General features: G+C 39.7%; 1 protein-coding gene across 1 annotated transcript in view; it reads left to right on the top strand.

The window, feature by feature from the left end:
* Window positions 1-8,966, top strand: part of iars1 (isoleucyl-tRNA synthetase 1) — a gene marked incomplete in the record, with an annotated part of 42,627 nt that extends 33,661 nt beyond the window's left edge. The window contains 7 exon segments of the mRNA XM_035661636.1: window positions 958-1,053; window positions 3,796-3,972; window positions 4,248-4,368; window positions 4,555-4,680; window positions 5,616-5,762; window positions 6,926-7,078; window positions 7,780-8,966. Of these exon segments, the coding sequence (XP_035517529.1) occupies window positions 958-1,053; window positions 3,796-3,972; window positions 4,248-4,368; window positions 4,555-4,680; window positions 5,616-5,762; window positions 6,926-7,078; window positions 7,780-7,862 (903 nt within the window).
* Window positions 8,967-9,642: the final 676 nt, after the last annotated feature.

The following is a 9,642-nucleotide window of genomic DNA, read 5'->3' as shown; positions in this document are numbered from 1 at the left end:
GAATTTATGCCTCAACTTCAACACTGCAAGTGGAAAGTCAACAACATTTTGAAACTGCCTGCTGTACATACTCAGATGATTGATTTAAAAAAGACAAATATTAGTCAATATTAAATATTTCCAAATACTGAAATGTTCTAAGGAAAATTTGATATTCGTGCTCAAATACACAGTGATGGAGCCAGGCAGTTCCATTTTTTTCTGCATGGTGCTGTACAGAGGTTAGATTGTGATGTTTGCTCATGCCCAAAACATGTGTATCTAGAATAATTATCATCATCATCAGCTTTCACTACTTTTGTAGCTTCAATGTGAAGGTCTGCTGGAGATTGCTTTGACTGTTTCTGTTCTTACTTTCATCAATAAGAGCTTTTTGCATCACTGTTAATGACGGAGTCAGACTGATATTTGCTTATTTATATATGGGACAAAACTCTGCAACAGCATGTGTCTGATCTCCCCTCAGACTACAGCAGCGAGTGAGTTGAGGTGGGTTTGGGAGGAGCAGTACAGAGAGATGGGTGCACTGAGAGAAAAAAAAAAAATACCCAAAATATGGTGCTGTAAATGTTGGGCAAGTGGGGTTGCCAGACTTTGGTCTCCACCTGTGCAAATATATCCTGAATCACCCTGATTTGCTCACTTACTTGAGGGAACCCTATTATAAATAGATTTGTTTGTCTGGTTTTCAATCACTGTTGATGATTAATAGTCAGTCTTTTCGTATGTGCTGCATACGAAACCCTCTATCCATAAACCTTTAATTCAGATAAGGAAAAACTCTGTAGGCCTAGAGTCATAAATGTAATTAAACTGAGGGGTGTATATGAGGCAGTCTTGCTTGTCAAAGTGATCTGAAAACCATGTCAGTCTTTGGAAACATCAAAACAGTTCTGTGATCAGTTCAACATGTGGCTTGAACTCTCCTGATGTCCTCTGCCTCTGTGGTTTTTTTAGGTCCTGGTGTTGCTGGATGTCTCCCCGGATCAGTCCATGCTGGATGAAGGCGTTGCCCGAGAGGTCATCAACCGCATTCAGAAACTACGCAAGAAGGTGGGACAATTATTTCAGGAGCACTACTAGCTCTGGAAACGAGAGTGACAGATAACACACCACTTGTGAATTTTACAATTCAGTGTCTAATGAATTGAATATGACATGGTTTGCCAACACAAGTAATCAGGGCTGTGCCAGGGTGAACAAAACATGTCACTGAGGCAGTTTGAGGAGTTGTGCTGAAAGACAAAATACCATTCAAGGCTGTTGCATGGTGTGTAATGGATGGCAGTTGGGCAGGGGAAAATTGACTGAGTGCTAGAAGCATTTAGGAACATGACACATTAGGACTGAAAGAAATACACAAATTCTGTGGTATTTTAAAGGATGACGACAACCTGCACATCCTCTCCTGGCACAGTTCTGTCCCACTGCAGGATCTCTAGAATTAGAAATACACAACAAAATACAGTATCTTTAGTCGTTTTATCTTTAAACAGTATTTTTGTCAGTGATCTTTAGCCTTAAACCTCCTAATCCTGACAGTATCCTTACCACACACCTCTTCCTCCTCAATTACTATGATCAATATAGTGGAGCTAAATGTAGATTAATCTTGGTTTACAGTCTTTCAAACTTGTCATGCCAATCTAATTATTATATATGAATTAGAAAAATTAGAAATGTGATGACGATGATGGGAAATGTTTCGTTAGTGAATCAGGAAAAGATAAACGAGTAAATGTGTAACAAGATCAAAAGAAAAGGAAAATAAAATGAGCCAGTGAAAGATAAATAGCAGGGTTAAATACATTTAAAGTTTTAATTTAACATATCTGTTGGCAGAAATGGAAAAGAAAAAAAGTGTGTTTTCATTAGCGTATAATAGAAATTGCTGTGTTTGTGTTACCTTAGAATGAACCCATGTTGAACCGCCATGTTTCTACATAAGCCACAGAAACATTAAAACCAAACATTTGCTCTAGATAGGGCCTATCGCATTTTGGGGAGTTTTGTAGCCACTGTAGTTTCTCCTACACACTTGGAACTGGAGGGTGAGGCGAGGGGCTTGTAATCTTCTACTACACCACTTTATGCTACTGAATCCTACACACTGGTTCTTTAAGTTTTAAAGTGGTGTTTGAAAGAATAAAGTATAAGCTTTATATTATTTTTAACACCAAAAATATTATTTATTGATTTATTCAGTGATATTTATAACTTTTTACTCCAATTTGTCAGTTTCAGGCTCCAGGCTGGACCATTGGTCGGACGAAAAAGTAATTTGATGACATCATGTGCTCTCACTCTTTTCTGACATTTGATTAGACCAAACTATTAATTGATTAATTGATAGTGAATGTAATCATTAGTTGCAGCCCTACGATATAGACCAAGCAGAGAAAATAACTGTATTTTTTTGGTTACATATCCCACCCTTTGATCACCCCCCCCACCCCCTTCCTCTTTATGTCCCATGCTAATTTTGTCAGGGCAGTTTTGAAATCTTTCCACTGCAGCGTCACAGTTAGAAGTTTCTCCATCATAAGGCAGGCTTAATGGAAGCTTAATTACAGTCTGGCCCCTTTCAGATTCTAATGTTGGAGCTTTGAAGTGGTCTGGGGAGTAAAGACGGATTAGCCAACAGCCCCTTGTTTTCACAAGCAACAAACAGTTTTTTCCATCCCCCTATAGCAGTGGTGTGCACTGGCTCCCGGCCAGGCTAAATTCCTCCAGTTATTTCAAACTGAGATCTGTTAGGAATTTTCCACCCCGGGGATGGGAATTAATTTTTAACAATTCTTTTTACATGTTTGGTAGTAGTTTGTAAATGTGCATGTGCGTCTTTATCGGTGTTCGTGTGGGTGTTTGTGTTTTGTTTGTGCATATGCAGGGTTGAGAAACAGGGGTCAGCATTTCATTTTTTGTTTGTTTGTTTTATTGGACTGCTCACAAACTGGATATCTCTGTAGCACTATCTGACATGTTCTCTCTCACACACACTGTACCAGCCCCTTCAGGGCAGGGTCAGTGCCTTGACTTGGCAGGAAAAGCCTATAAACCTTCCTCCATTGATTGACTGCTCCTCTGTATCTAGCTAACGTTATTCCTCTGCCCTTGAGCTACACACTGCTATTGGAGTGTGTGTGTGTGTGTGTGTGTGTATATATGTTTGTGTGTGTGTGTGTGTGTGTGTGTGTGTGTGTACTACACAGTCAATGTATGTGTGTATGGCTGTGCACATGTGTGCATGGCTGCACACTGCAGATTAGGATGAGATCAATGTGTTTGAATGTGTCAAGGTTAGAGGAAGCTGGCAGCACACAGTGCCAAAATAGATGGGCTTTCATCCAATAAAAAAAACTCCCCTTGTTCCCTTCTGCCTTTATTTGTTCCTATACTGTCTGTTTTTTGCTTTTTAATCCCTCTCTTCTTTTGTGCCCCCTTTCTCCCCACCCAACTTCCTTGTTTAGGTAATTGTTTCTTCCAGATTTCATTTTCTTATAAAAAGAGAAAATTGCTTTGAAGAGACTTTTTTTTATTTTTTCCAAATTGTGATTAGTTGTCTCCTTGGCAATCATTTGTTTTAATTGGATAGCAGATTTCTCTAAATCAAACTGCAGATTATTGTCCATTGTTGTTTGAAGAGCTATTCAAGCTGTACCTTAAGCATATTTACTCACTTATGGTTTGCAGTTCCTGGTGTCGTAAAGCTTTTCTTATACAGCTGAAACTGTTGTTTGTTTACACAGTAAAACCCACTGCCTACTGTATCTCTCTTAATCCCTTGTTTCTCAGGGCCATTTGGTGCCATCAGATGAGATAACGGTGTACTACCGCTGCCAGCCAGATGGGGAGTACTTGGACTCTGTGATCCAGGCTCACACTGACTTTATCCTGGCCACCACCAAGGCTCCACTGTTGCCCTTCCCTGTTCCCAAGACTGCCAGCGTCATCATAGAAGAAAAGACTCAGGTATGAAAGCACACCTCAGGGCAAGCAGGATTATTGGTTGCCGTACTATGATACAAGTTCAGTTTGTACCTTTCAACACTTATGAAAACATTTGTGAGTTATACTTTGGTGTGGAGTTGGTTGATTTTATACCTAAATGTTCTTTGGTGATCCTACTTGGTGATTCCCAAATGACTGCTTTGTAATGTACATTTTTAGTTTAAAGGAATGAGGACATAGGTCAGTATGTCTCTCTCTTTTTGCATCTTCCATGGTCTTTTTCTTCCTTGTTGCAGCTAAAGGGCTCAGACTTGGAGTTAACCATAGTAAAGGGATCTTCAGCCCCTCGGGCTCCTCTAAATGGACCAGCTTGCACCTATGTGAACCTCATGGTGAAAGTCAACAACAAAGAACAAGGTAGCACATGGAAAGTCTGTTTTTCCAGCCAGAAAAGATCTAACAAGAATGTGTTGAACTGTTAAACTGTCAATGTTTTGCCCTTAAGTTACTTTGCCATTCAACTTTTAAATGTTGAGACAATAGGAATATGTACCACAACCGTTGACTACATTAGTAATCCTGTCTGACTGGTTTCCTCTTCAGAGGGGGTGGTGCTGTTGGAGAATCCCAAAGGGGATAACAGACTAGACTTGGACAAGCTGAAGAAAGTGAGCAGCAGCATCTTTGGAACCAATAACAGCCCGCTCAGATTCTTCAATGGCGCGACTGGTGAGAACTGATTTTTGCGCCTCAGAAAGACATATGTCTGCCATCTCATATCACTTGAGTGACCGCTGGTTATCCTATAGTCACCTTCTTCACCTGATGTGAAGACTACAGTATTTAAATGTAGGTGCTAACTGTTTCTTGTAATTAACAATGGACCCCCAAAACTGACAAAATACAGTAAAGGGTTATTAGAAATATAATGAATACATAGAGTAGATAATACTGTTAGTTATATAATTAAAGGCCAGTCCACACTGTCCACGTGAGCCATGCATCTTTCAAATCTTTATCATCATCACTGTTTTTCAGATTAAAAGCTCTCCTGCCTGTCTGTGGACAGGATCCATTCAAGGCTTTTATTGTATTGTATTTATTGAAAGCAAACTCAGTATAGAAAGATGGAGCTGGCAGCAGCAGAGCTGCAGCAGAGACACTGTCTGTGTGTACACCGCAGGTGTGCGAGCCATTCAGCGTGGTTGCTGTCACACACTGCTCACACATGCTGGGTGTATGAGGGGTTATACTTTTCCTTTATCGCCTTTCAGTTGATAAATGCTGTTTTATGATCTTACTTTTCTATCTTTAACATTTCGTGGCACACAACAGTTTATGTTTTACCTGTTTTTCCTCACACAGTATTCATGATTTTCCTGTTGCCTGTATGATAATGACATCGACATGTACATGGAGGTTTCGGAGCACGGGATTGGTACAGGGCTTGTGTTTCTATGTATAACTGGACTGTGCTGTTAGCTTGCCAAAATGAAAAGACTGGTAGCTAAACACACTAAGCTGCAGCTAACCTTTGCCATAAAACTACAGTTGCCAGTGCAGTAAGACTCGACGTTTTGTCAGTTTAGGAGCCCTGTAGTAACCCAGATAAAATTCTAAAGTTCCTCTGTGTGTTTCTGTGTGCGTTTGTGTTTTCAATACAGAGTTGACCAGCAAAATGGACCTTCAGGCCCTGAGCGGTAAAACTTTGTCAGTGACTTCCAGCTCTTCCTCCCCTGGCCCCGTCCCCACCACCGACACCCCCCTGTGTCCTTACGTGAACCTGCTGCTCTGCAACGCACAACCAGCTGGTGAGAAACACACACAAACACACACCGAGCCATGCACAACTGATAAGTCAGTCCTTCCAACTGTTATAAGCCTGCCATTACTCTTTTTAATTATAATCAACAAATCCCCTGGAGAGACCAAAACCAACAATGAATTTATCCTGCTGACAAGTTTTGTCTGTGGAGTCAAAGCTTTATTAAATGTAATGCATGTAGCATCATAGCTCCAACAGATCTGGCCCTTTGGCTTTGACACACTAACCACTGTCTGACACAGACACTGTACATTTCACCTGCTAAAGATTGATATATTGATTGATACATTTATTTGCATACTTTCTGAGACTTAGCTGATAAAACCAATATCACTCTCATGCCTAAACAGTATATATAAAGCGAGTCAGTTGACTTAGCTTAGCACAGAAACTAGAGGGGGGAGGGGGGGTAGCCCCCAGCTAGCCCCCAGCTAGCCCCCAGCTAGCCCCCAGCTAGCCAAAGAAATTGTCCAATCCGATGAGGATTACAAAAATGATCTATAACAAGTTAATTGGTGAGATCTGGAGGGGCTGGTTAGCTTTCAACAGAACCAGGCTAGCTGTTTTTGCTGTTTTGAGTCTCTATTCTAAGCTAACGACTGCTGGCTGCTGGCTGCTGGCTGTAGCTTCCTTTTTACCATAGAGCTGAGAAAGCCAATGAAAGTGAAAGTGTTTTTCCCTAAATGTTGACCTATTCCTACTTTATATACTGTTGGGTAGTTTAAACTATATCAAATTATCATACTTGATGTATAAAATCAGAATCTGCACAGTAACAAGAAACTAGCTGTCAAATAAGTGTACATGGTCATTTTCTACCAATTACATTGATTGTGTGTTGAGTCCAGTGTTTATTGTACTGAAGGAAATTTACTAAAATCCAGCTTTATCCTTTAAGTCATTCAGACTCAACCCCTTTCACCTTGCCCTTCTTCTCCTATATCTCGGAATTGATCAGCCAGGTTCTCTCTATCTCTCATCCTCTCTTTTTGATCTATCATTCCTCCTCCCTATTCCCATGGCTAGGCTTACCTTCCTTACCTTCACATACAATCAATCCTTACTAACAAGCCAATCATTTCTTAATTTGTAAAGGAAGTAAAGTCTGTCTAATTCACTTCTCTTCAACACTCTTTCTATCTCCTGCAGAGTGCCAGACAGGAGAGGTGGGCACCCTCCTGCTGGTGAACCCAGTGGGCCAGAATGGGCTCGACTTCTCAGGCCTGCTGTCTGAGGCTGCCAAGGTTTTCGGCCTCCGCAGCAGACGGCTCAAACTCTACCTGGACCAGGACCTCACCCAGGGTAAGATGAAAAGATATCATACTGACTTTTAAACTAATTTCAGGCCAATAATTCTGGACTCATATACAGTGAGGAGAAACTCAGACTGATATTTCTTACCTTCATAATCTAACATGTCACTGATAAGAAAAGTATTTTTCAGATCAGCTTTGGAATTGAAGGAATTAGATGTTATAAGATGCTCAGACATTTTAATAATACAGCAATTGAATTCTTTATTTAAAAACGTTTGTTCCATTTTCCATTCCATTTCCATTTGTTAAAATTAGTTGAAGCAAAGATTGCCAAGAGAGGTGTTGCTAAGTTTTACTTGACAAAATGGTTCCCCATGGGGGTTAGATGTCCTCTTAACAGGTCAGGCCTTTACACCCTGGGGACGTGACGAATAAACAACTTGACAATGCGAAATACTCAGCTCCAAACATGTAGCCTCAAAACTATCTATAGATGGATAAATGATATGATATGATCGAACAGACTGGATGTAATAAAACTGTGCATGATGGATGAAAAATGTACTGCACCTTGCACAAAAAAGTGTTTTTAATATAATTTGAATTAACTAAATTAACTTCCCAATTTGAGCTGCTTAAGAGTTTTAGAAAGCAACTGTGATCTTGGATGTTTTATTCATTTTATTTTAGCCATACATAAACAGAAACATACTTTGTAACTCTTTAATGTCTCTCTTTATTTTACAGAGCTGCCAGCTGATTCAACAGTAAAATCTCTAGACACCAAAACTCTCTTCGTGAGAGTTCTTCCAACGACCGCCGAAGCATAAATCCAGAGAAGCAATCTGAAGATCTTGGCATCAACATTTGTCTCAGATGTCTCACAGGTTTCCTGAATGAAGTTTTTTACCACTTAAATCCCACCAATAGCCCCTTTGATGTACAGTGGGTTTATGACATCAAGTGCCGTCATTTGTTTAGATGCTTTTTGGAAATCTTGATGCAAAGCAGGCTTGTCTGTCAAGTTCACAACTGTTACTCCATAGAGTCACTATCACCCATGTCTTGAAATTTCTTGAGACAACTTCAGGCACGCAAAATTAGAGTGCCTAAAGAAGTCTAGAGGTTTTGATGGGTTTCAACGCATTCCAAGATGTGATGATAGCTCTAATTAATCATCGTATTTAGCCAAGACTCCAGCACTGTTCTCCCTGTCGCAGTTTCTTTCCCTCATACTGTATTTGTCATCAATTATAAGTGACACTTCTCTAAGAAGGCACAATGTGTTCCTAGGCTATATTTATTCTGGACTGAGAAGAGATTTATATGATTTCTTCACTAGAAAGTGGATGCTCTTCAAGAACAGAATGATTGCTCATACATAACAGCTGAGTAGACTGCTGGATAGATGTGTGAACGTGAAAGTGTGAAGTCGTGGAAACTGGGAATTGTCTGATGGAAGGAAACCAGACATCACATTACACCATAAAGAAATGCCAAAGGTTCATTTACCTCTATTTTTCAGTTTGTATCATGTTTCAGTAAGTTGGAAATATAAATTCTAGGGAACTGTGTAACCTGTCTAGCTGTCGATATTAACAATGAACATTTCTTTCTTTATTATGCTAATGATAAAATTATGCAAGCTACTTCCCTTCAAGGCTTATTTGAGGTGAGCTTAGTCCGGAGTAATTATTGCTGTGGCACATAATGGGGAAACCAAATTGGCCTATTGTGCTTACACACAATTTTGAATTTAACAGATAAACCTATTCTGCTCATTGCATTGGGACTCCTTTGATAATTGTAAAGGCATTTCAAAAGGTGAAATGGATTTTCGGGCTGCTGTACCTTCTCTCATAAAAATAGCAACACGTGGATATTGTACTATTTTAAGTGACAAATGGAATAAATCAAAGGTGACTAAGAATCAACATGTTTTCTTTCTGCTCACTCAAACCTTTGTATGAAAAGAAGGAGCACGTTATGTATGTGGGATCCTGCAGACTGACTTAGCTGCAGATACAGGAACATTTGCTTGCTTTTGTTCATCCCGTTGACATTTTTACTGACTCGTGGTACTTTCTCTAACTGCAAGTTCAGAGAACAAATACAACAAACAAACAATTACATATGCCTCGAAAAGAAAGAAAGAAATTTAAAGGAGTGAGTTTGCTTATTTGCTTTCATGCGGGTGTTAGATGAGAAGATCAATACCACTCTCATATCTGTCCATTCAATATGAGCCTGGAGCCAACAGCTGCTCACATATAGCTTAGCATAAAGACTGGAAACAGCTCACCTGGCTCTGTTTAAAAGTCATAAAATCTGACTACCAGCATCTTTTTTTAAGTATAAAAACATCTATTTTTGTGGGGTTATGTGCCAGACAGTTTCTTGAAGGAGTTTGGTTACATGGCAACCAGTGGAGACTCCAGGAAATAGACTCCCTCCCAAAAAACAAATTTACACTTTTCTTTTTTTTGTACAAAGTAAACAAAATATTAGTCAGTGAGCTTTAGAGGTGGTAGTATGTGGGTTTTGTTACCTTTGGGCAGAGCCAGCCTAGCTATTTCCGCTGTTTACAGTATTTATGTTAAGCTAAACTAA

Source organism: Morone saxatilis, unplaced genomic scaffold (assembly GCF_004916995.1).
Source record: "Morone saxatilis isolate NCDOM2014 unplaced genomic scaffold, NCSU_SB_2.0 Contig18, whole genome shotgun sequence".
NCBI classification, from domain to species: Eukaryota; Metazoa; Chordata; class Actinopteri; family Moronidae; genus Morone; species Morone saxatilis.
Note: the sequence above shows the minus strand (reverse complement) of the source record. Positions and strands in the feature narration are given on the sequence as shown.